The sequence below is a fragment of the Scyliorhinus torazame genome, chromosome 2 (assembly GCF_047496885.1).
Source record: "Scyliorhinus torazame isolate Kashiwa2021f chromosome 2, sScyTor2.1, whole genome shotgun sequence".
Taxonomy (NCBI): Eukaryota; Metazoa; Chordata; class Chondrichthyes; order Carcharhiniformes; family Scyliorhinidae; genus Scyliorhinus; species Scyliorhinus torazame.
In genome coordinates, this window is record NC_092708.1 from 218279627 (window position 1) to 218304238 (window position 24612).

General features: G+C 62.2%; 1 protein-coding gene across 6 annotated transcripts in view; it reads left to right on the plus strand.

Moving 5' to 3' along the window:
* Window positions 1-1702: 1702 nt before the first annotated feature.
* The window catches only part of c2h21orf58 (chromosome 2 C21orf58 homolog), a 165863-nt gene continuing 142953 nt past the window's right edge, over window positions 1703-24612 (plus strand). For 3 of the 6 annotated variants that reach the window (XM_072483950.1, XM_072483942.1, XM_072483951.1), the window contains exon 1: window positions 1705-1970. In XM_072483950.1, coding sequence (XP_072340051.1) covers window positions 1899-1970 — 72 coding nt within the window. In that variant the 5' untranslated portion in view covers window positions 1705-1898. Of the gene's footprint in view, window positions 1971-24612 lie in introns of all 6 variants that reach the window. The other 3 variants (XM_072483952.1, XM_072483938.1, XM_072483945.1) reach the window with 3 other exon arrangements.

Sequence of the window (24612 nt, forward strand, 5' to 3'; positions counted from 1 at the left end):
TGAGGCTGAACCAGAACCTTCTAAAGGTTCCACATAATTTCCCTGGCATTGTACCCAGTGCCTCTATTTATGAAGCCCGAGATCACACATGCTTTCCTAATCGCCTTCAAAGATGGATGCACATGAACCCCAGGTCTCTCTGATACCCTGCACATCCTTTAGAACTGCTTTTTAGTCCATATTGCTGCTACCTATCCAGTCTTCCAAAATGCATGACCTCATAATTCTTTGTTCTCAAATCCACTTGTTACTTGCCTGCCAATTCTGTGAGCCTCTCGAAGTCCTGTTGCAGGCGATTGTCAGCATCCACACCTCTTCCAGGTTTGATATCATCAGCAGATTTTGAAATTCTACTCTAGGTTCCAAGATCCAATTTAGTCATCCAATACACTTTTGAAAATCACTACTGACCTTGCTTCCACCACCCTTCCAGGCAAAGCATTCTAGTTCTTAACAACTCCCTCTCCATTCAAAACTGCTAATTGCCATCCCAACTTTTTTTTATTGTTAATTTCTTCAAATCAGTGTTCTCCAGCTGGTGACCTGCCTGCCAGTGGAAACAATTTTCCCAGATCTATCATCAAGATTCTGGGTTTGAGCTCAATTATGAATTCCTGAATGTCACAGAGTGCAGGCGGTTGGGAAACTGATCCCTACACAAAATAGTTGGAAAACTGATCCCTGTGGATTCGGGGTTGTGGGGTAAGAAATGTAGAAAACAAGAACTTTTGCACAGGTAACTGGGAGTGAAATTTGAAATAAGAAAAGCTATTGTATTCTGGAGTTTAAATGAGATGTAGCTAGCACAGTGATTAGCACTGTTGTCTCACAGTGCCAGGGTCCCTGTTCAACCCCAGCCTTGGGTGACTGTGTGGAGTTTACACGTTCTCCCCGTGTGTGTGTGTGGGTTTCCTCCAGGTGCTCTGGTTTCCTCCCACAGTCCAAAGATGTGCAGATTAGGTGGGTTGGTCAGGATCAATGCAAGGGGGATAGGTGGGGTAACTCTTTCAGACGGTCAGCGTAGATTTGATGGACCGAATGGCCTCCTTCTGTGCCTATAATGACTTTAGCACCCAAAGTGGCTTTAATGATTTGACCTTAGGTCGAAATGTGCAGATGGAGTGGTTGGGGGGGGCTGAGAAATTCCAGTTGAATCAAGAATTGGTCAAAATACAGCAAGGAGCCAGGGATTTGCAATGGCATCACCTTTTTAAAATTACTTTATCAGAGTTACAAAGCCAGAGCTCAGAGTGTGGACAGGGGCAAACCCCTAATCCAGCTCCTTGCCTGCTCCAAAAAACAATTCAAATTCAATCCAATTCATGTCCCCACAAGAGAGACATACCAAATCCAGGCATTACACCTGACCTCACTCTCATCTTAGTGAAAAGGCCGATCAACGGGAAAATAAAGTTAAGAACTTCCATTGGAAAGTCAGCTGAGGAGGAAAAGGGTTGAAATTGACGATTAAAATCAACTGGGAACTGGCCAGAATTGTGTCCTGCCAATCACGTGTGGCTTGAGAGGGGGGTGAAATGAGTGGGATTTGAATTGGAGCTGGATGTCCTTCTCCAGCCCCACAATTTCCGCGCTCTCAAAACGCATTGGTTGTTTTCAGCCTCTGCTGTCAGCATGTCTCAGCCTCGCAGCTTGTAGTGAGGCGGGGCCTCAGAGAGGCGGGTGTTTTCCTGCAGCAACCGCCTGTTTACAGACAGCTGGGGTAGCAACCAGGGCAGAGGAGGGAAGTGAGAGGCGCCGGGGCCACTGTGGCCAGACCAGCAATACTCAAGGGACGGAAAGACAGGACGGTGTGCACCGGCACATCATTCCTCCCTTCACCTGGAGCAAACCCGGGCCCCACTCATCCCCGCTCCCACACGGAAGACCATTGCCCCTGAATGAGAATGGAAACTGCAGATCCTTCTTTAGTGGATCAGATGACCAGGTTAAAACTAAAATTGTTAGAAAAGGTAGGCAACCCGGCCTTTATTCACGAAGGTATTTGCATTTCGATATTGGGAACACGGGAATGTTCAAACTCATTGCGAAGATCGTTGTCACTGAATCATTTCGGGTATCAATATCCTGCAGAAAAAACTCCATCATGCTAAAGCCGGAGCCTTTTTATTGCTGCCTGAGGTGCTGTTTTAATGTTAATACATAACTTGTGCTTCAAAACTATTTGCCAGTAGCCAAGCTGTTCCAGTACAGCTGCAACCCCACTATCCTACAATGTTGAAAATTGCCCAGCTATACCCTGTCCATAAAACACATGACAAATCCAATCGGGCCAGTTACTGCTCATCAATCTCCTCCCACTCATCAGATGTAATCGGAGGTGTTGGCGACTGTGTTAAGGAATGGCACTTACTCAGAATGAACTTGCTCAGTTTGGGTTCCACCAGGGCAGCTCGGCTCCTGATCTCATAAATTAGGAGCAGGAGTAGGCTACTCGGCCCCTTAAGTCATTAAATAAGATCTTGGCTGATTTGATTGTAACTTCAATCCCTCACTTATGCCTTCACCCTCATTAATCAAGAACCTGTCCAGCTCTGCCTTAAAAATATTCTAAGATTCTTCTACCCGCATCACTGGAGGAAGAGTTCCAGAGAGTCACCACAATCTGAGAGAAATAATTCTAGTTCTAGATTCTCCAACGCGAGGAAACATCCTCTCCAAATCCACCGTAACAATACCCCACAGGATCTTAAAGGTTTTGATCAAGTCACCTCTCACTCTTTTTAAACTCCAGTGGATACAAACCTAACCTCTCCAATCTTTCCTCGTAAGACAACTGGACGGTGGTAAACAAGGGCGGCACAGTGGTTAGCACTGTTGCTTCACAGCACCAGGGCCCCAGGTTCGATTCCTGGCTTGGGTCACCGTCTGTGCGGAGTCTGCATGTTCTCCCTGTGTCTGCGTGGGTTTGTTCCGGTTTCCTCCCACAAGTCCTGAAAGACGCGCTTGTGAGGTGAATTGGTCATTCTGAATTCTCCCTCTGTGTACCTGAACAGATGCCGGAGTGTGGCAACTAAGGACTTTTCACAGTAACTTCATTGCAGTGTTAATATAAGCCTACTTGTGACAATACAGATTATTTTTATTTTTTAAACCTCCCCTGAACTGCTTCGCATCTTTCCTTAAGTAAGGAAATCAGTATTGTGCACAATACTCCATATATGGTCTTACCAGTACCGTGTGCTACTGAAGCATAACCTCCCTACTTTTATGAACAATTCCCCTCACAATAAACAATGACATTCTATTAGCTTTCCCAATTACTTGTTGTACCTGTATAGCCTTTTGTGATTTTTGGGTTTCCTCCGGGTGCTCCGGTTTCCTCCCACAGTCCAAAGATGTGCAGGTTAGGTGGATTGGCCATGCTAAATTGCCCTTAGTGTCCAAAAAGGTTAAATGGGGTTACTAGGTTATGGGGATAGGGTGGAGGAGTGGGCTTAGGTAGGGTGCCCTTTCCAAGGGCCAGTGCAGACTCAATTGGCTGAATGGCCTCCTTCTGGTATTTGCTGCGCAGAGCTGGAAAGGGCACTGAGGGCCTTGACCGCGACCGAATGAGCCATCTTGAGCAGTGATCATTCGGTTTCAGTTTACAGAAAAGGGGCAGGTCTTGGAATGAGCCAAGAAAGCACGGAACATTAATTGGGACAGTTACGTGGTAAGGATTTACCAGGACACTGGCACGGAACTGGCGAAGCGATGGGCGGTCTTCAATAAGGCGAAGACGGTCCTGTTCAATTGAAAGTGCGATTTGGGGCTGTGTAGCCAGCAAAGCTAAGAGTCATGTTTGACTCAAAATATTTCTGTTTCGAAACTCCAGAGCAGGTTGAGGACTTTATCAGAGATTGTGGTCTGGGCGCGGCTTGAGGAATGCAGGTGGATGGTTGGGGTGTTACTATTTTACTGTTTTATGTTGTTATGAGTTGGATTAGTTGGATTAATGGTGGAGTTGTTTGGGTGGGGTCGTTTCCTCTGTTTTGTTTTTTTGATTATCCTTTTATAGGCTTAGTAGTTGCTGGGACGGTGGGGGTATCTTTCCTTAGTTTAAGGTTTTTGTTTATTGTGGGCAGGAGAGAGGATCAGGGAGGGGGAGAGACGAACTTGGGGAAGAAGTGAATCGGTGGTTAAGGAATAGGTAAGACCTAGGAGGGATGGTCACCTTGCTAGCACTAGAAAGTTAGCTAGTTAACGGAGGTCACGTGGGGGATGAGACTGTTTGGTTAAGCTAGATGGGTCTAGAGGGAAGTGAGGGGTGGGGGTTAGAAGTAAGGGGTTGGGGATTAGAAGTGAGGGGGTGGGGGTTAGAAGAGACAATAGGTTATCTGTTGAGGGGGGAGGGGGAAGACTGATAGTGACCAGTTATCTTTCTCTGCTCCACCATGTAGATAGAAGGGGTCGCCATCTTTTCCCGGACTCCTGGGTCCGACACCCCAAATATCGCTACCTCTGGGCTCAGGGTCATCTTTACCCCCAATGCCTTGGACATTACGTCAGCAAACCCCTGCCAGAATTCCTTCAGTTTCGGACATGCTTACAACATTTGGACATGGTTTGCAGGCCTCCCCGCGCACCGCCCACATCTATCCTCTACTCCCTCAAATAACCTACTCATCCATGCCACAGCCATATGAGCCCTCTGAACTACTTTAAACTGAATAAGGCTGAACCTTGCACATGACGAGGACGCGTTCACCCTCCGCAGGGCCTCTTCCCACATCCCGGCCTCCACCTTACACCATGCCCCCAAGCTCCTCCCACTTCCGTTTAACATCTCCCATCGGGGCTCCCTCCCAGTCCATCAGATCCTTATAAACCTCTGACACCTACCCCTCCCCTATGCCCTCCCGCGACAGCACCTTATGCTGCAGCCCCAAGGGAGGCAACCTGGGAAAGGATGGCACCTCTCTCCTCACAAAGTCCCAGACTTTCTAAACCCATCCTCACTCGTCCTCCAGGTCCTCTAAGCTCGCAAAACTGCCCCCTACGAACAAATCCCCAAACCACTCAACCCCCGCCCGCCGCCACCTCCGAAAGTTACGTCCAGCCACCCACCACCCCGGTGCAAACCTATGGTTATCACAAATCGGTGCCCACACCGGGGCACCCTCCAGTCTCAAGTGCTGCCTGCAAAGCCTCAAGACTGACGCCACCACTGGGCGCACAGAGTACTTGGCCGGCCAGAATGACAGAGGCGCTGTCAACAATGCCTCTAAACCCAACCCCCTGCAAGAAAGCCCCCCCCCCCCCGCATACCGACCCCGCCTCACTATCCACATCCTATCCATAGCGATGTTAACCGCCCAATAGTATTTCACTATATTTGGCAATGGCAACCCTCCCCCTCCTCGGCCCGTTCCAAAAACACTCGCTTGACCCGCAGGGAGTTCCCCATCCATATAAACCCCGAGATTGACGCATTGACCTTTTTTAAATTAAAAAAAAAAAAAAATGTTTTTTAAATTACGTCGAAATGAAGATCGGGAGGTTCTGAAATGCAAACAGGAACCTTGGCAGCACCGTCATCTTCTCTGTCTGCACCCGTCTCTTAAGCACATCCCACCTCTTAAAATCCCCCTTCATCTGCTCCACCAACCGAGCCAAATTCACCGTAAGCAGTTGTGCCCAGGCCTGTGCTGCCTGAATGCCAAAGTACCTAAAACTTGCCCCCACCACCTTGAACGGCAGCTTCCCCAACCTCCTCTCCTGCCCTCTGGTCTCAATCGGGAACACCTTGCTCTTTCCCATGTTCAGTTTATATCGGGAAAACCGGCCAAATTCTGCCAGTGCCCCCTAATGGGTCCAAAATACATAGCTGGAGGCTAGGAGGGAGCGGGAAAAACTAGTCGACGATATTATAGAGGTAGATTGTAAGTATGCGGACAGTCCATCCCCAGAACTATTAGCAGAGAGGAGAAAATGGCAAACGGAGTTTAATCTGATCTCTACATGTAGGGCGGTATGACAGCTGAGGCGAGCTAAGGGGGCTATTTATGAATATGGGGAGAAAGTGAGTCAGCTCCTGGCATATCAACTCAAGAAACAGGAGGCTGAGAGGGAGATTGCCCAGATTAGGATGCGGGATGGGGGCTGGTCTCAGTTCAGGAAGAAGTAAATGAGGTATTTAAGACCTTTTACCAAAATCTACACCAGTCCGAACCTCCACGGGATAGGAAAAGTATGGTGGAATTCCTGGGTGAGTTGGAGTTTCCCAAGGTAGAGGGGGAGATACGAGAGGACCTTGAAGCTCCGCTGGAGTTGGATGAGATCAAGTAGGCGCTGAAATTGATGCAGGCGGGAAAGCCCTGGGACCTGACAGGATCCCGGTGGAATTTTGTCGAAAATTCATAAACCTATTAGCCCCTCTCTTGTTAGGGATGTTCAGGGACTCCTTGGAGAGAGGTGCTATGCCCCAGATGCTGAGGCAGGCTTTAATTTCTCTAGTCTTGAAAAAAGACAAAGACCCCTTAGACTGTGGGCCATATCGACCAATCTCCCTGTTAAAGGTGGACACAAAGCTGTTAGCGAAGGTGTCGGCGTTAAGATTGGGACCTTGTCTGCCAGAGGTGGTGGGAAAAAAACAAATGGGTATTGTTAAGGGACAGAGGTTGACGACAACGGGAGACAACTGTTGAATGTGGTGCTTACACCAGGGGAAGGTTGGGTTCCGGAAATCATAATCTTGCCTGATGACGAGAAAGCATTTGACCAGGTTCAGTGGGACTGTCTGTTTGTGATATTAGAATAACTTGGATTTGGGCTGGGCATTATAGCATGGACGCGGCTGTTGTATACGGTCCCATTTGCCAGTGTTTGCACTAACAAAGTGACTTCTGACCCCTTTCGGCTTTACCGGGGTATCAGACAGGGATAAACAGAGCCACTAGTCATGGCTCCGCGTTCCTCGAATACATGGGGAGGAATAGGTAGAGGAGGTTGGAACGCATGGTCTCGCTGTACGCCGACGACTTATGTGAGGGGAGGGGGAAGGGGTGGTGGATAGGAAGCAGAGGGGGTCCTTGTATGCTGATGATCTGCTACTGTATTTTTTGGTGCTGAGCATGAAGGGGGGGGGGGGGAGTATAATGGGACTGCTCCTGAGATCTCGGGATATTAACTGAACCTAGGCAAGAGCGAGTACTTTATGGTCTCCCAGCTGGGAGCAGGGGTGGTGGGTGGGCTGACATTTCGTCTGGCGGCAACCCACTTTAGGTATTTGGGGGTACAGCTGGCACAGGATTGGCTGGGCTCCGAAGGTGTAATTTTACTAGTTTGGTGGGGAGGGTGAAGGTTGATTTGGCAAGGTGGGACAACCTACCTCTGTCGTTGGCGGGCTGGGTGGAGACAGTTAAAATTAATGTGTTGCTGCGATTTTTGTTCCTATTTCAGTGCCTGCCGGTCTTCCTACTGAAATCCTTCTTTAAGGAGGCGGAAAAATTGATTACCTTGTTTACTTTGGGGGGGAGCGATGGCCAGGATTAGGAAAATGGGTCTTGCAGAGAGGGCGACAGGCAGGGAGACGGCTAGGCCTCCCAAACTTACTGTACTATTACTGGGCGGCGAATGTGGAGAAGGTGCAGGGCTGGGTTAAGGAGGAGGAGGTCCGATGGGTTAAGATGTAGGAGGGCTCATGTAGGGGGTTGGGGTTGTGGGCGCTGGCAATGACACCAGGTGAGTATTCGGTGAGTCCAGTGGTGGTGGCCATTTTGAAGTTCTGGAGGCAGTTCAGGCAACATTTTAAGCTGGGAGCTGGGTCAGGGGGATACCGATTAGGGGGAATCATGGGTTCAAGAAGGGAAGGATGGACGTGTGGTTTCGGGGATGGGACGAGAGAAGGAGATGAAAGATCTGTTTCTTGGGGGATGATTCACGAGCTTGGCGGAGTTGGGAGAGAAGTTGGTTTGGCGCAGGGAGAGGGATTTATACCTGCAGGTCTGAGATTTTGGTCTTCCTGACGTTCCCTATAGCGGCAGCCTTCCCGTTGTTGGAGACCGTACTGTCAGCGGGAGGGGGGTTGGACAAGGAGGTTGTGGTGGCAAGATCCTGAAGGAGGATAGGGTAGCCACAGGCAAAATGGGAAGAGCTGGGAGGGTGATGGAAGAGGGACTGTGGTGTGAGGTGTTGCGAAGGGTGAATGCCTCAACTTCATGTGCAAGGTTGGGACTGAAACAATTGAAAGTTGTTGTTATAACCTGCCTGCTTACCATTGGCTGGGGACTAATGACAATCCCACAATCCTGTGGGAGTATGAGCTTCCCCAATGAGGGGGGCGGAGAAACCATTAGTAAACTCCAAGTATAAATAAAGCTGGCCAGTTTGGAACCAGCAGGAAGCAGTGTGACATCTTGTGCATATGTTTTGGACCTGCCCGAAGCTGGAGAGGTATTGGCGGGAGGTATTGCCTGCCCGAAGCTGGAGAGGTATTGGCGGGAGGTATTGCCTGCCCGAAGCTGGAGAGGTATTGGCGGGAGGTATTGCCTGACCGAGGCTGGAGAGGTATTGGCGGGAGGTATTGCCTGCCCGAGGCTGGCGAGGTATTGGCGGGAGGTATTGCCTGCCCGAAGCTGGAGAGGTATTGGCGGGAGGTATTGCCTGCCCGAAGCTGGAGAGGTATTGGCGGGAGGTATTGCCTGGCCGAGGCTGGAGAGGTATTGGCGGGAGCTATTGCCTGCCCGAGGCTGGCGAGGTATTGGCGGGAGGTATTGCCTGCCCGAAGCTGGAGAGGTATTGGCGGGAGGTATTGCCTGCCCGAAGCTGGAGAGGTATTGGCGGGAGGTATTGCCTGACCGAGGCTGGAGAGGTATTGGCGGGAGGTATTGCCTGCCCGAAGCTGGAGAGGTATTGGCGGGAGGTATTGCCTGCCCGAAGCTGGAGAGGTATTGGCAGGAGGTATTGCCTGCCCGAGGCTGGCGAGGTATTGGCGGGAGGTATTGCCTGCCCGAAGCTGGAGAGGTATTGGCGGGAGGTATTGCCTGACCGAGGCTGGAGAGGTATTGGCGGGAGGTATTGCCTGCCCGAAGCTGGAGAGGTATTGGCGGGAGGTATTGCCTGCCCGAAGCTGGAGAGGTATTGGCGGGAGGTATTGCCTGCCCGAAGCTGGAGAGGTATTGGCGGCAGGTATTGCCTGACCGAAGCTGGAGAGGTATTGGCGGGAGGTATTGCCTGCCCGAAGCTGGAGAGGTATTGGCGGGAGGTATTGCCTGCCCGAGGCTGGAGAGGTATTGGCGGGAGGTATTGCCTGCCCGAAGCTGGAGAGGTATTGGCGGCAGGTATTGCCTGCCCGAGGCTGGAGAGGTATTGGCGGGATGTATTCAGCACCATTTCACAGGTTTTACATCTGGATGTGGTGCTTGGTCCCCTGGAAGCCATTTTCAGGGTGTTGGTCCGGTCCGAGTTGCAGGCAGGTGCAGGGGCAGATATTTTCACCTTCACCTCGCTGATCACTAGCATGCGGGTCTTATTGGGGTGGCGGCCACATGAGAGATAGGGTAAGGACGAGGGGGAGGGCTGGTGACAGCACTGGCCAAGATTAATGGTGCCTTTGGGGCTTTCTACCGGGAGCTGTATAAGACTGAGCCCTGGAGGATGGATCGGGGATGGAACAGTTTCTGGATAGGTTGGACTTCCTGGTAGTGGAGACAGTGATGGGGACAGAGGTTGGAGGCACCATTGGGGCTGGAGGAGGTTATGTGTCTTTTAGTTCCATGCAATTGGGGAAGGCAGCGAGGCTGGATGGTTTCCCGGTGGAATTTTACAGGTAGTTTGCAACATTTACTGGAAGCACATTTATTGGGGATGTTCAATGACTGTTATGGGGAGAGCTGCCGGCCACGTTGCCACAGGTGCCGATCTCCCTGATGCTGAAGACGGACAAGGATCCTGTGGAGTGAGGGTCCTATGGGCCCTATGGGCCTATCTCTTTACCGAATACCAATGCAAAGGTATTCGCTACGGTTCTGGTGAAGCATCTGGAGGGTTGTTTGCCAGAGGTAATTTCTGACCAGACCGGATTTGTTAAGGGCCAGCAGTTGTCGGCCAATATCAGGCGACTTTTGAATGTGGTCATGTCCCCATTTAGGGGGAAGGTACCTGGAGAAATCATCTCCATGGACCGAGACTTGCACTGATGCACAGGATGCTGTCTTGTGATAAGTTGGGATAAGTGAAGACTTCTGAAGTATGTGGGTGGCTGCTGGAGAGAGGGAAGGCTCCGTTAGAGGAAATAAAGAGGAATTAGGAAGAGGAATTGGGCCTGGGGCTGGAGAGAGTGGTCTGAAGTGAAATAGAATAAACTCTACTTCCTCTTGTGCCGGGCTGAGCCTGTACAATTTAAATAAGTCCATCCAGTGCACATGACTAGAGCGCGTATGAGTGGGTTCTTCCCTGGCGTAGAGGGAATTTGTGAACAGTGTCTAAGGGGGTTGGCGAACCACTCACACATGTCCTGGTCCTGCACAAAATTGGTTGAGTTCTGGGTCTCGTTCTTCGAGACCATGTCAGGGATCGTGGGGATTAGGCTGCAGCTGGGCCCACTGGTGGCGATTTTTGGGGTGTCGGACTTGATTGGAACGTCTTGAGGGGAAGAGGGCTGACGTCTCAGCCTTCACTTCTCTGACTACACAGCGATGAGTCCTGCTTGGATGGAGGTCGGCGGAGCCACAGAGGGCCTCAGCCTGTTTGGGGGACTTGGCAGAATTGGAAAAAAATCAAGTATGCCATCAGAGGGTCGGGGGAAAGGTTTACTCCAGGTGGAAGCCATTCATCGTTGCCTTTAAGGATCTGTTTAAGGGGGGGGGGGGGGTAGGCGACCCCCCACACGGCTGCTCCAGCTGCCTCTGTGTGGGCACCACTGCTGCTGGGCCGCGTACCGTTTCTCCAGCGGCCTCACCTGGGCTCCAGTACTGCTGCTCCAACTGCCTCACCCGGCTACGCACTGCCACTGCAGCTTCCTGGCCTGACCTCGCACCACTGCTCTGCTGCTGTGCCTGCCTCGCCTGGGCCTCGGTGAGGCAGGCAGAGCAGTGGTGTGGTACCCAGGCGAGGTAGCTGGTGCAGCGGTGTGGGACCCAGCCAAGGCACCACCTGGGGGCCTCCGATCGCCTGGGAGATCTGCGCAAGTGCCTGTATGCCTGTCCCCATTCGTGGGAACCGGGGCTAATTGGCACTCAGCTGGGGTCTCCTCTGTGAGGCCGACTAGATCCCGGAGTGACGTTCAAACCGGCGTCAGCGCAGTTAAGTGAGTACTTCAACTCACTTAACTGTGTGAGTCGGGATCCCTCCTACAATGGCCCACATATCGTGACATCTCGGAGGCATCATGACCATCGGGAATCCCAGGGGAGGCCTCTCTCTTGATCTACCGACCCCAAACCGGCGGGATGCGGCCGGTAAATCCCAATCACAGTGGAGATTCTGCAAGTATTTAAAAAAGAAGGGTAACTAAGGTGAGCATTAGTCTCTAAGAGGGTGCAACTGGAGAACTTATAATGAGAAAAAGAAATGGCATTTTGTTGTCCGTCTTCACTGTAGAAGATGCATGTTGAGCAGGCTGGGGTTACACTCATTAGAGCTCAGAAGAATGAGAGCTGATCTTACTTTAACATATACTGTCTTGAGGGGCCTCGATATAGAGTGGATCCTGAGAGAACATTTCCCCTTTTCAGCGGGTCTACAAACGGGGGACACAGTTTAAAAATTCAGGGTCGCCCATTTAAAACTGAGGTGAGTTAGATATATGTTTGACAACAGAGTCAAGGGTTGGGGGAGGGGAGGGGGAGGGGGAGGGGGGGGGGGGGGGAATGACAGAAGGAGAGTAGAGTTGAGGCGCCAATCAAATCAGCCGTGATATTATCAAACAGCAGAGCAGGTTCAAGGGGCTGAATGGCCTATTTGTGAGGGCTTGAAACACTGCACTGGCATCATGGTCTGCTACTGGGAGGTCAACACAAGGCAGCTGGACTGCTCCCCAACACTTCCAGGCACCTGGAGGCTGAGTGGAAACATTCCAGTTAGCCTCAGACAACTCGGGCCCTAAAGATTCAGCTCAACATTTCAGTGTGGTTCTGCTGAGCACGGCGAGTGCTATGCGACACATTTGATTTCAAGCTAATTTGTAAACTCAGTGTTGGCCCGAGCGCCAAACCTAGACATTCGAGTGACTGATGTTTGACAAATGCTGTGAAGCTGCTCAGATCCAATCACAGGCTGGTTCCTCCCGGAGTCTGCTGCTGATAGGCTCACTAGTGAAACTAGCCTGTGATTGGAAGAGCAACAAAGAGATAGGATTCAGGGCCCTGAGCATGGGCCAGCTGGAGCAGCGGTGCTGGGCCCGGGCAAGGAAGGCAGAGCAGGGTTGCTGGGCCCGGGCAAGGCAGGCAGAGCAGGGGTGCTGGGCCCGGGCAAGGCAGGCAGAGCAGGGCTGCTGGGCCTGGGCAAGGCAGGCAGAGCAGGAGTGCTGGGCCCGGGCAAGGCAGGCAGAGCAGGGGTGCTGGGCCTGGGCAAGGCAGGCAGAGCAGGGGTGCTGGGCCCGGGCAAGGCAGGCCGAACCGCAGTGCTGGGCCCGGGCAAGGCAGGCAGAGCAGGGGTGCTGGGCCTGGGCAAGGCAGGCAGAGCAGGGGTGCTGGGCCCGGGCAAGGCAGGCAGAGCAGGGGTGCTGGGCCCGGGCAAGACAGGCAGAGCAGGGGTGCTGGGCCCGGGCAAGGCAGGCAGAGCTGCTGTGCTGGGCCCGGGCAAGGCAGGCAGAGCAGGGGTGCTGGGCCCGGGCAAGGCAGGCAGAGCAGGGGTGCTGGGCCCGGGCAAGGCAGGCAGAGCAGGGGTGCTGGGCCCGGGCAAGGCAGGCAGAGCAGGGGTACTGGGCCTGGGCAAGGCAGGCAGAGCAGGGGTGCTGGGCCCGGGCAAGGCAGGCAGAGCCGCGGTGCTGGGCCCGGGCAAGGCAGGCAGAGCAGGGGTGCTGGGCCTGGGCAAGGCAGGCAGAGCAGGGGTGCTGGGCCCGGGCAAGGCAGGCAGAGCAGGGCTGCTGGGCCTGGGCAAGGCAGGCAGAGCAGGGGTGCTGGGCCCGGGCAAGGCAGGCGGAGCAGGGCTGCTGGGCATGGGCAAGGCAGGCAGAGCAGGGCTGCTGGGCCTGGGCAAGGCAGGCAGAGCAGGGCTGCTGGGCCCGGGCAAGGCAGGCAGAGCAGGGGTGCTGGGCCCGGGCAAGGCAGGCAGAGCAGGGGTGCTGGGCCCGGGCAAGGCAGGCAGAGCAGGGGTGCTGGGCCCGGGCAAGGCAGGCAGAGCAGGGGTGCTGGGCCCGGGCAAGGCAGGCAGAGCAGGGGTGCTAGGCCCGGGCAAGGCAGGCAGAGCAGGGGTGCTGGGCCCGGGCAAGGCAGGCAGAGCAGGGGTGCTGGGCCCGGGCAAGGCAGGCAGAGCAGGGGTGCTGGGCCCGGGCAAGGCCGGCAGAGCAGGGGTGCTGGGCCCGGGCAAGGCAGGCAGAGCAGGGGTGCTGGGCCTGGGCAAGGCAGGCAGAGCAGGGGTGCTGGGCCCGGGCAAGGCAGGCAGAGCCGCGGTGCTGGGCCCGGGCAAGGCAGGCAGAGCAGGGCTGCTGGGCCCGGGCAAGGCAGGCAGAGCAAGGGTGCTGGGCCCGGGCAAGGCAGGCAGAGCCGCGGTGCTGGGCCCGGGCAAGGCAGGCAGAGCAGGGCTGCTGGGCCCGGGCAAGGCAGGCAGAGCAGGGCTGCTGGGCCCGGGCAAGGCAGGCAGAGCAGGGCTGCTGGGCCCGGGCAAGGCAGGCAGAGCAGGGCTGCTGGGCCCGGGCAAGGCAGGCAGAGCAGGGCTGCTGGGCCTGGGCAAGGCAGGCAGAGCAGGGCTGCTGGGCCCGGGCAAGGCAGGCAGAGCAGGGCTGCTGGGCCCGGGCAAGGCAGGCAGAGCAGGGCTGCTGGGCCCGGGCAAGGCAGGCAGAGCAGGGCTGCTGGGCCCGGGCAAGGCAGGCAGAGCAGGGGTACTGGGCCCGGGCAAGGCAGGCAGAGCAGGGGTGCTGGGTCTGGGCAAGGCAGGCAGAGCCGCGGTGCTGGGCCCGGGCAAGGCAGGCAGAGCAGGGGTGCTAGGCCCGGGCAAGGCAGGCAGAGCAGGGGTGCTGGGCCCGGGCAAGGCAGGCAGAGCAGGGGTGCTGGGCCCGGGCAAGGCCGGCAGAGCAGGGGTGCTGGGCCCGGGCAAGGCAGGCAGAGCAGGGCAGCTGGGCCCGGGCAAGGCAGGCAGAGCAGGGGTGCTGGGCCTGGGCAAGGCAGGCAGAGCAGGGGTACTGGGCCCGGGCAAGGCAGGCAGAGCCGCGGTGCTGGGCCCGGGCAAGGCAGGCAGAGCAGGGCTGCTGGGCCTGGGCAAGGCAGTCAGAGCAGGGGTGCTGGGGAAGGCAGGCAGAGCAGGGGTGTTAGGCCCGGGCAAGGCAGGCAGAGCAGGGGTGCTGGGCCCGGGCAAGGCAGGCAGAGCAGGGGTGCTGGGCCCGGGCAAGGCCGGCAGAGCAGGGCTGCTGGGCCCGGGCAAGGCAGGCAGAGCAGGGGCGCTGGGCCCGGGCAAGGCCAGCAGAGCAGGGGTGCTGGGCCCGGGCAAGGCAGGCAGAGCAGGGCAGCTGGGCCCGGGCAAGGCAGGCAGAGCAGGGGTGCTGGGCCTGGGCAAGGCAGGCAGAGCAGGGGTACTGGGCCCGGGCAAGGCAGGCAGAGCCGCGGTGCTGGGCCCGGGCAAGGCAGGCAGAGCAGGGCTGCTGGGCCTGGGCAAGGCAGTCAGAGCAGGGGTGCTGGGGAAGGCAGGCAGAGCAGGGGTGTTAGGCCCGGGCAAGGCAGGCAGAGCAGGGGTGCTGGGCCCGGGCAAGGCAGGCAGAGCAGGGGTGCTGGGCCCGGGCAAGGCCGGCAGAGCAGGGCTGCTGGGCCCGGGCAAGGCAGGCAGAGCAAGGGCGCTGGGCCTGGGCAAGGCAGGCAGAGCCGCGGTGCTGGGCCTGGGCAAGGCAGGCAGAGCAGGGCTGCTGGGCCCGGGCAAGGCAGGCAGAGCAGGGGCGCTGGGCCCGGGCAAGGCAGGCAGAGCCGCGGTGCTGGGCCCGGGCAAGGCAGGCAGAGCCGCGGTGCTGGGCCCAGGCAAGGCCGGCAGAGCAGGGGTGCTGGGCCCGGGCAAGGCAGGCAGAGCCGCGGTGCTGGGCCCGGGCAAGGCAGGCAGAGCAGGGGCGCTGGGCCTGGGCAAGGCAGGCAGAGCAGGGCTGCTGGGCCCGGGCAAGGCAGGCAGAGCAGGGGTGCTGGGCCCGGGCGAGGCAGGCAGAGCCGCGGTGCTGGGCCTGGGCAAGGCAGGCAGAGCAGGAGTGCTGGGCCCGGGCAAGGCAGGCAGAGCAGGAGTGCTGGGCCCGGGCAAGGCAGGCAGACCGGGGGTGCTGGGCCTGGGCAAGGCAGGCAGAGCAGGGGTGCTGGGCCCGGGCAAGGCAGGCAGAGCCGCGGTGCTGGGCCCGGGCAAGGCAGGCAGAGCAGGTGTGCTGGGCCCGGGCAAGGCAGGCAGAGCAGGGCTGCTGGGCCCGGGCAAGGCAGGCAGAGCAGGGGTGCTGGGCCCGGGCAAGGCAGGCAGAGCCGCGGTGCTGGGCCCGGGCAAGGCAGGCAGAGCAGGGGCGCTGGGCCTGGGCAAGGCAGGCAGAGCCGCGGTGCTGGGCCTGGGCAAGGCAGGCAGAGCAGGGCTGCTGGGCCCGGGCAAGGCAGGCAGAGCAGGGGCGCTGGGCCTGGGCAAGGCAGGCAGAGCCGCGGTGCTGGGCCTGGGCAAGGCAGGCAGAGCAGGGCTGCTGGGCCCGGGCAAGGCAGGCAGAGCAGGGGCGCTGGGCCTGGGCAAGGCAGGCAGAGCCGCGGTGCTGGGCCCGGGCAAGGCAGGCAGAGCCGCGGTGCTGGGCCCAGGCAAGGCCGGCAGAGCAGGGGTGCTGGGCCCGGGCAAGGCAGGCAGAGCCGCGGTGCTGGGCCCGGGCAAGGCAGGCAGAGCAGGGGCGCTGGGCCCGGGCAAGGCAGGCAGAGCAGGGGTGCTGGGCCCGGGCAAGGCAGGCAGAGCAGGGGTGCTGGGCCCGGGCAAGGCAGGCAGAGCCGCGGTGCTGGGCCCGGGCAAGGCAGGCAGAGCAGGAGTGCTGGGCCCGGGCAAGGCAGGCAGAGCAGGAGTGCTGGGCCCGGGCAAGGCAGGCAGACCGGGGGTGCTGGGCCTGGGCAAGGCAGGCAGAGCAGGGGTGCTGGGCCCGGGCAAGGCAGCCAGAGCCGCGGTGCTGGGCCCGGGCAAGGCAGGCAGAGCAGGTGTGCTGGGCCCGGGCAAGGCAGGCAGAGCAGGGCTGCTGGGCCCGGGCAAGGCAGGCAGAGCAGGGGTGCTGGGCCCGGGCAAGGCAGGCAGAGCCGCAGTGCTGGGCCCGGGCAAGGCAGGCAGAGCAGGGGTGCTGGGCCCGGGCAAGGCAGGCAGAGCAGGGGTGCTGGGCCCAGGCAAGGCAGGCAGACCAGGGGTGCTGGGCCCGGGCAAGGCAGGCAGAGCAGGAGTGCTGGGCCCGGGCAAGGCAGGCAGAGCAGGAGTGCTGGGCCCGGGCAAGGCAGGCAGAGCAGCGGTGCTGGGCCCGGGCAAGGCAGGCAGAGCAGTGGCGCTGGGCCCGGGCAAGGCAGGCAGAGCAGGGGTGCTGGGCCTGGGCAAGGCAGGCAGAGCAGGGCTGCTGGGCCCGGGCAAGGCAGGCAGAGCAGGGGTGCTGGGCCCGGGCAAGGCAGGCAGAGAAGGGGTGCTGGGCCCGGGCAAGGCAGGCAGAGCAGGGGTGCTGGGCCCGGGCAAGGCAGGCAGAGCTGCGTTGCTGGGCCCGGGCAAGGCAGGCAGAGCAGGGGTGCTGGACCCGGGCAAGGCAGGCAGAGCAGGGGTGCTGGGCCCGGGCAAGGCAGGCAGAGCAGGGGTGCTGGGCCTGGGCAAGGCAGGCAGAGCAGGGGTGCTGGGCCCGGGCAAGGCAGGCAGAGCCGTGGTGCTGGGCCCGGGCAAGGCAGGCAGAGCAGGGGTGCTGGGCCTGGGCAAGGCAGGCAGAGCAGGGGTGCTGGGCCCGGGCAAGGCAGGCAGAGCAGGGCTGCTGGGCCTGGGCAAGGCAGGCAGAGCAGGGGTGCTGGGCCCGGGCAAGGCAGGCGGAGCAGGGCTGCTGGGCATGGGCAAGGCAGGCAGAGCAGGGCTGCTGGGCCTGGGCAAGGCAGGCAGAGCAGGGCTGCTGGGCCCGGGCAAGGCAGGCAGAGCAGGGGTGCTGGGCCCGGGCAAGGCAGGCAGAGCAGGGGTGCTGGGCCCGGGCAAGGCAGGCAGAGCAGGGGTGCTGGGCCCGGGCAAGGCAGGCAGAGCAGGGGTGCTGGGCCCGGGCAAGGCAGGCAGAGCAGGGGTGCTAGGCCCGGGCAAGGCAGGCAGAGCAGGGGTGCTGGGCCCGGGCAAGGCAGGCAGAGCAGGGGTGCTGGGCCCGGGCAAGGCAGGCAGAGCAGGGGTGCTGGGCCCGGGCAAGGCCGGCAGAGCAGGGGTGCTGGGCCCGGGCAAGGCAGGCAGAGCAGGGGTGCTGGGCCTGGGCAAGGCAGGCAGAGCAGGGGTGCTGGGCCCGGGCAAGGCAGGCAGAGCCGCGGTGCTGGGCCCGGGCAAGGCAGGCAGAGCAGGGCTGCTGGGCCCGGGCAAGGCAGGCAGAGCAAGGGTGCTGGGCCCGGGCAAGGCAGGCAGAGCCGCGGTGCTGGGCCCGGGCAACGCAGGCAGAGCAGGGCTGCTGGGCCCGGGCAAGGCAGGCAGAGCAGGGCTGCTGGGCCCGGGCAAGGCAGGCAGAGCAGGGCTGCTGGGCCCGGGCAAGGCAGGCAGAGCAGGGCTGCTGGGCCCGGGCAAGGCAGGCAGAGCAGGGCTGCTGGGCCTGGGCAAGGCAGGCAGAGCAGGGCTGCTGGGCCCGGGCAAGGCAGGCAGAGCAGGGCTGCTGGGCCCGGGCAAGGCAGGCAGAGCAGGGCTGCTGGGCCCGGGCAAGGCAGGCAGAGCAGGGCTGCTGGGCCCGGGCAAGGCAGGCAGAGCAGGGGTACTGGGCCTGGGCAAGGCAGGCAGAGCAGGGGTGCTGGGTCTGGGCAAGGCAGGCAGAGCCGCGGTGCTGGGCCCGGGCAAGGCAGGCAGAGCAGGGGTGCTAGGCCCGGGCAAGGCAGGCAGAGCAGGGGTGCTGGGCCCGGGCAAGGCAGGCAGAGCAGGGGTGCTGGGCCCGGGCAAGGCCGGCAGAGCAGGGGTGCTGGGCCCGGGCAAGGCAGGCAGAGCAGGGCAGCTGGGCCCGGGCAAGGCAGGCAGAGCAGGGGTGCTGGGCCTGGGCAAGGCAGGCAGAGCAGGGGTGCTGGGCCCGGGCAAGGCAGGCAGAGCCGCGGTGCTGGGCCCGGGCAAGGCAGGCAGAGCAGGGCTGCTGGGCCTGGGCAAGGCAGTCAGAGCAGGGGTGCTGGGGAAGGCAGGCAGAGCAGGGGTGTTAGGCCCGGGCAAGGCAGGCAGAGCAGGGGTGCTGGGCCCGGGCAAGGCAGGCAGAGCAGGGGTGCTGGGCCCGGGCAAGGCCGGCAGAGCAGGGCTGCTGGGCCCGGGCAAGGCAGGCAGAGCAGGGGCGCTGGGCCCGGGCAAGGCCGGCAGAGCAGGGGTGCTGGGCCCGGGCAAGGCAGGCAGAGCAGGGCAGCTGGGCCCGGGCAAGGCAGGCAGAGCAGGGGTGCTGGGCCTGGGCAAGGCAGGCAGAGCAGGGGTACTGGGCCCGGGCAAGGCAGGCAGAGCCGCGGTGCTGGGCCCGGGCAAGGCAGGCAGAGCAGGGCTGCTGGGCCTGGGCAAGGCAGTCAGAGCAGGGGTGCTGGGGAAGGCAGGCAGAGCAGGGGTGTTAGGCCCGGGCAAGGCAGGCAGAGCAGGGGTGCTGGGCCCGGGAAAGGCAGGCAGAGCAGGGGTGCTGGGCCCGGGCAAGGCCGGCAGAGCAGGGCTGCTGGGCCCGGGCAAGGCAGGCAGAGCAGGGGCGCTGGGCCTGGGCAAGGCAGGCAGAGCCGCGGTGCTGGGCCTGGGCAAGGCAGGCAGAGCAGGGCTGCTGGGCCCGGGCAAGGCAGGCAGAGCAGGGGCGCTGGGCCCGGGCAAGGCAGGCAGAGCCGCGGTGCTGGGCCCGGGCAAGGCAGGCAGAGCCGCGGTGCTGGGCCCAGGCAATGCCGGCAGAGCAGGGGTGCTGGGCCCGGGCAAGGCAGGCAGAGCCGCGGTGCTGGGCCCGGGCAAGGCAGGCAGAGCAGGGGCGCTGGGCCTGGGCAAGGCAGGCAGAGCAGGGCTGCTGGGCCCGGGCAAGGCAGGCAGAGCAGGGGTGCTGGGCCCGGGCGAGGCAGGCAGAGCCGCGGTGCTGGGCCTGGGCAAGGCAGGCAGAGCAGGAGTGCTGGGCCCGGGCAAGGCAGGCAGAGCAGGAGTGCTGGGCCCGGGCAAGGCAGGCAGACCGGGGGTGCTGGGCCTGGGCAAGGCAGGCAGAGCAGGGGTGCTGGGCCCGGGCAAGGCAGGCTGAGCCGCGGTGCTGGGCCCGGGCAAGGCAGGCAGAGCAGGTGTGCTGGGCCCGGGCAAGGCAGGCAGAGCAGGGCTGCTGGGCCCGGGCAAGGCAGGCAGAGCAGGGGTGCTGGGCCCGGGCAAGGCAGGCAGAGCCGCGGTGCTGGGCCCGGGCAAGGCAGGCAGAGCAGGGGCGCTGGGCCTGGGCAAGGCAGGCAGAGCCGCGGTGCTGGGCCTGGGCAAGGCAGGCAGAGCAGGGCTGCTGGGCCCGGGCAAGGCAGGCAGAGCAGGGGCGCTGGGCCTGGGCAAGGCAGGCAGAGCCGCGGTGCTGGGCCTGGGCAAGGCAGGCAGAGCAGGGCTGCTGGGCCCGGGCAAGGCAGGCAGAGCAGGGGCGCTGGGCCTGGGCAAGGCAGGCAGAGCCGTGGTGCTGGGCCCGGGCAAGGCAGGCAGAGCCGCGGTGCTGGGCCCAGGCAAGGCCGGCAGAGCAGGGGTGCTGGGCCCGGGCAAGGCAGGCAGAGCCGCGGTGCTGGGCCCGGGCAAGGCAGGCAGAGCAGGGGCGCTGGGCCCGGGCAAGGCAGGCAGAGCAGGGGTGCTGGGCCCGGGCAAGGCAGGCAGAGCAGGGGTGCTGGGCCCGGGCAAGGCAGGCAGAGCCGCGGTGCTGGGCCCGGGCAAGGCAGGCAGAGCAGGAGTGCTGGGCCCGGGCAAGGCAGGCAGAGCAGGAGTGCTGGGCCCGGGCAAGGCAGGCAGACCGGGGGTGCTGGGCCTGGGCAAGGCAGGCAGAGCAGGGGTGCTGGGCCCGGGCAAGGCAGGCAGAGCCGCGGTGCTGGGCCCGGGCAAGGCAGGCAGAGCAGGGGTGCTGGGCCCGGGCAAGGCAGGCAGAGCAGGGGTGCTGGGCCCAGGCAAGGCAGGCAGACCAGGGGTGCTGGGCCCGGGCAAGGCAGGCAGAGCAGGAGTGCTGGGCCCGGGCAAGGCAGGCAGAGCAGGAGTGCTGGGCCCGGGCAAGGCAGGCAGAGCAGCGGTGCTGGGCCCGGGCAAGGCAGGCAGAGCAGTGGCGCTGGGCCCGGGCAAGGCAGGCAGAGCAGGGGTGCTGGGCCTGGGCAAGGCAGGCAGAGCAGGGCTGCTGGGCCCGGGCAAGGCAGGCAGAGCAGGGGTGCTGGGCCCGGGCAAGGCAGGCAGAGCAGGGGTGCTGGGCCCGGGCAAGGCAGGCAGAGCAGGGGTGCTGGGCCCGGGCAAGGCAGGCAGAGCTGCGTTGCTGGGCCCGGGCAAGGCAGGCAGAGCAGGGGTGCTGGACCCGGGCAAGGAAGCCAGAGCCGCGGTGCTGGGCCCGGGCAAGGCAGGCAGAGCAGGGGTGCTGGGCCCGGGCAAGGCAGGCAGAGCAGGGGTGCTGGGCCTGGGCAAGGCAGGCAGAGCCGCGGTGCTGGGCCCGGGCAAGGCAGGCAGAGCAGGGCTGCTGGGCCTGGGCAAGGCAGGCAGAGCAGGGCTGCTGGGCCCGGGCAAGGCAGGCAGAGCAGGGCTGCTGGGCCCGGGCAAGGCAGGCAGAGCAGGGGTGCTGGGCCCGGGCAAGGCAGGCAGAGCCGCGGTGCTGGGCCCGGGCAAGGCAGGCAGAGCAGGGGTGCTGGGCCCGGGCAAGGCAGGCAGAGCAGGGGTGCTGGGCCCGGGCAAGGCAGGCAGACCAGGGGTGCTGGGCCTGGGCAAGGCAGGCAGAGCAGGGGTGCTGGGCCTGGGCAAGGCAGGCAGAGCCGTGGTGCTGGGCCCGGGAAAAGGCAGGCAGAGCCGCGGTGCTGGGCCCGGGCAAGGCAGGCAGAGCAGGAGTGCTGGGCCTGGGCAAGGCAGGCAGAGCAGGAGTGCTGGGCCTGGGCAAGGCAGGCAGAGCAGGAGTGCTGGGCCTGGGCAAGGCAGGCAGAGCAGGAGTGCTGGGCCCGGGCAAGGCAGGCAGAGCAGCGGCGCTGGGCCCGGGCAAGGCAGGCAGAGCAGGAGTGCTGGGCCCGGGCAAGGCAGGCAGAGCAGCGGTGCTGGGCCCGGGCAAGGCAGGCAGAGCAGGGGTACTGGGCCCGGGCAAGGCAGGCAGAGCAGGGGTGCTGGGCCCGGGCAAGGCAGATAGAGCCGCTGTGCTGGGCCCGGGCAAGGCAGGCAGAGCAGGGCAGCTGGGCCTGGGCAAGGCAGGCAGAGCCGCGGTGCTGGGCCTGCGCAAGGCAGGCAGAGCAGGGCTGCTGGGCCTGGGCAAGGCAGGCAGAGCCGCGGTGCTGGGCCCGGGCAAGGCAGGCAGAGCAGGGGTGCTGGGCCTGGGCAAGGCAGGCAGAGCAGGGATGCTGGGCCCGGACAAGGCAGGCAGAGCAGCGGTGCTGGGCCTGGGCAAGGCAGGCAGAGCAGGGGTGCTGGGCCTGGGCAAGGCAGGCAGAGCAGGGCTGCTGGGCCCGGGCAAGGCAGGCAGAGAAGGGGTGCTGGGCCCGGGCAAGGCAGACAGAGCAGGGCTGCTGGGCCCGGGCAAGGCAGGCAGAGCAGGGGTGCTGGGCCCGGGCAAGGCAGGCAGAGCAGGGCTGCTGGGCCTGGGCAAGGCAGGCAGAGCAGGGGTGCTGGGCCCGGGCAAGGCAGACAGAGCAGGGGCGCTGGGCCTGGGCAAGGCAGGCAGAGCAGGGCTGCTGGGCCCGGGCAAGGCAGGCAGAGCCGTGGTGCTGGGCCCGGGCAAGGCAGGCAGAGCCGCGGTGCTGGGCCCGGGCAAGGCAGGCAGAGCAGGGCTGCCGGGCCCGGGCAAGGCAGGCAGAGCCGCGGTGCTGGGCCCGGGCAAGGCAGGCAGAGCCGCGGTGCTGAGCCCGGGCAAGGCAGGCAGAGCAGGGCTGCTGGGCCCGGGCAAGGCAGGCAGAGCAGGGGTGCTGGGCCCGGGAAGGCAAGCAGAGCAGGCGTGCTGGGCCCGGGCAAGGCAGGCACAGCAGGGGTGCTGGGCCCGGGCAAGGCAGGCAGAGCAGGGGTGCTGGCCCCGGGCAAGGCAGGCAGAGCAGGGGTGCTGGGCCCAGGCAAGGCAGGCAGAGCAGGGCTGCTGGGCCTGGGCAAGGCAGGCAGAGCCGCGGTGCTGGGCCCGGGCAAGGCAGGCAGAGCAGGGGTGCTGGGCCCGGGCAAGGCAGGCAGAGCAGGGGTGCTGGGCCGGGCAAGGCAGGCAGAGCAGGGGTGCTGGGCCGGGCAAGGCAGGCAGAGCAGGGGTGCTGGGCCCGGGCAAGGCAGGCAGAGCAGGGGTGCTGGGCCCGGGCAAGGCAGGCAGAGCAGGGGTGCTGGGCCCGGGCAAGGCAGGCAGAGCAGGGCTGCTGGGCCCGGGCAAGGCAGGCAGAGCCGCGGTGCTGGGCCCGGGCAAGGCAGGCAGAGCAGGGGTGCTGGGCCCGGGCAAGGCAGGCAGAGCTGCGGTGCTGGGCCCGGGCAAGGCAGGCAGAGCAGGGGTGCTGGGCCTGGGCAAGGCAGGCAGAGCAGGGGTGCTGGGCCCGGGCAAGGCAGGCAGAGCAGGGCTGCTGGGCCCGGGCAAGGCAGGCAGAGCTGGGGTGCTGGGCCTGGGCAAGGCAGGCAGAGCTGCGGTGCTGAGCCCGGGCAAGGCAGGCAGAGCAGGGGTGCTGGGCCCGGGCAAGGCAGACAGAGCATGGGTGCTGGGCCTGGGCAAGGCAGGCAGAGCAGGGGTACTGGGCCTGGGCAAGGCAGGCAGAGCCGCGGTGCTGGGCCCGGGCAAGGCAGGCAGAGCAGGGGTGCTGGGCCCGGGCAAGGCAGGCAGAGCAGGGGTGCTGGGCCTGGGCAAGGCAGGCAGTGCCGAGGTGCTGGGCCTGGGCAAGGCAGGCAGAGCAGGGCTGCTGGGCCCGGGCAAGGCAGGCAGAGCAGGGGTGCTGGGCCTGGGCAAGGCAGGCAGAGCAGGGGTGCTGGGCCCGGGCAAGGCAGGCAGAGCCGAGGTGCTGGGCCTGGGCAAGGCAGGCAGAGCAGGGGTGCTGGGCCCGGGCAAGGCAGGCAGAGCAGGGGTGCTGGGCCCGGGCAAGGCAGGCAGAGCCGAGGTGCTGGGCCCGGGCAAGGCAGGCAGAGCAGGGGTGCTGGGCCCGGACAAGGCAGGCAGAGCAGGGGTGCTGGGCCCGGGCAAGGCAGGCAGAGCCGCAGTGCTGGGCCCGGGCAAGGCAGGCAGAGCAGGGGTGCTGGGCCCGGGCAAGGCAGGCAGAGCATGGGTGCTGGGCCTGGGCAAGGCAGGCAGAGCAGGGGTGCTGGGCCCGGGCAAGGCAGGCAGAGCCGCAGTGCTGGGCCCAGGCAAGGCAGGCAGAGCAGGGGTGCTGGGCCCGGGCAAGGCAGGCAGAGCCGAGGTGCTGGGCCTGGGCAAGGCAGGCAGAGCAGGGGTGCTGGGCCCTGTGCCACTCCTATACCTGCCTTGCCTGGGCACTGTGCCACTCTGCCTGCCTTGCCTGGGCCCTGTGCTTCTGCTCCCGCTGCCTCATGCTCCAGGCCCTGAAACGTAACTTCAGTAATTATTCCAGTATTTGCTGATCTTCCTCTCAGTGGAGAGGGAGGCCTCCTCCTGTGGGGAGCCCACGCGGTCGTCCCCAGGCAAGGTCGGAAAACCATTTTGCAGATCTTTGTCACATCCGGGCGTTTCCAAAATGAAAATGCTCACCAGGAGTTACATGTAGTGGCCAGGGCTCGATGACAATATTGAGAAGTTGGTGGAACAGTATGAGGCTTGCCAAGTACATCAGAAGCTCTTGCCATCAGCCTCGGGTGTGTTTGCCCGCCAACATCGTCAGGCCCTTCCTGGGATCAATGTTTCTGCTGCTGATCAATGCCCACTCAAGGAGGATGTATGTATCCAGATGTTTTCCACCACTTCCCATGCCACCATAGAGAAGGTACACCAATCATTTATCATTCACTGTTTCCAGAGGTGCTTGTCACCGATAATGGTACCCCTTTCACAAGTGAGGAATTTTAGGGGTTAATGTGAACGAGTGGGATGAAGCACATTCAAACCACCTCATATTAGCCTTCTTCAAACGGTCTGGCCAAGCGGGTGGTGCAAACCTTTAAGAAGGACATGAAAAAACAAACCACGGGGTCAGTTATAACAAAACTGGCACATTTTTTATTTAACTATCGGATCACGCTGCATGTTAATACTGGGGTTGCGCTGAC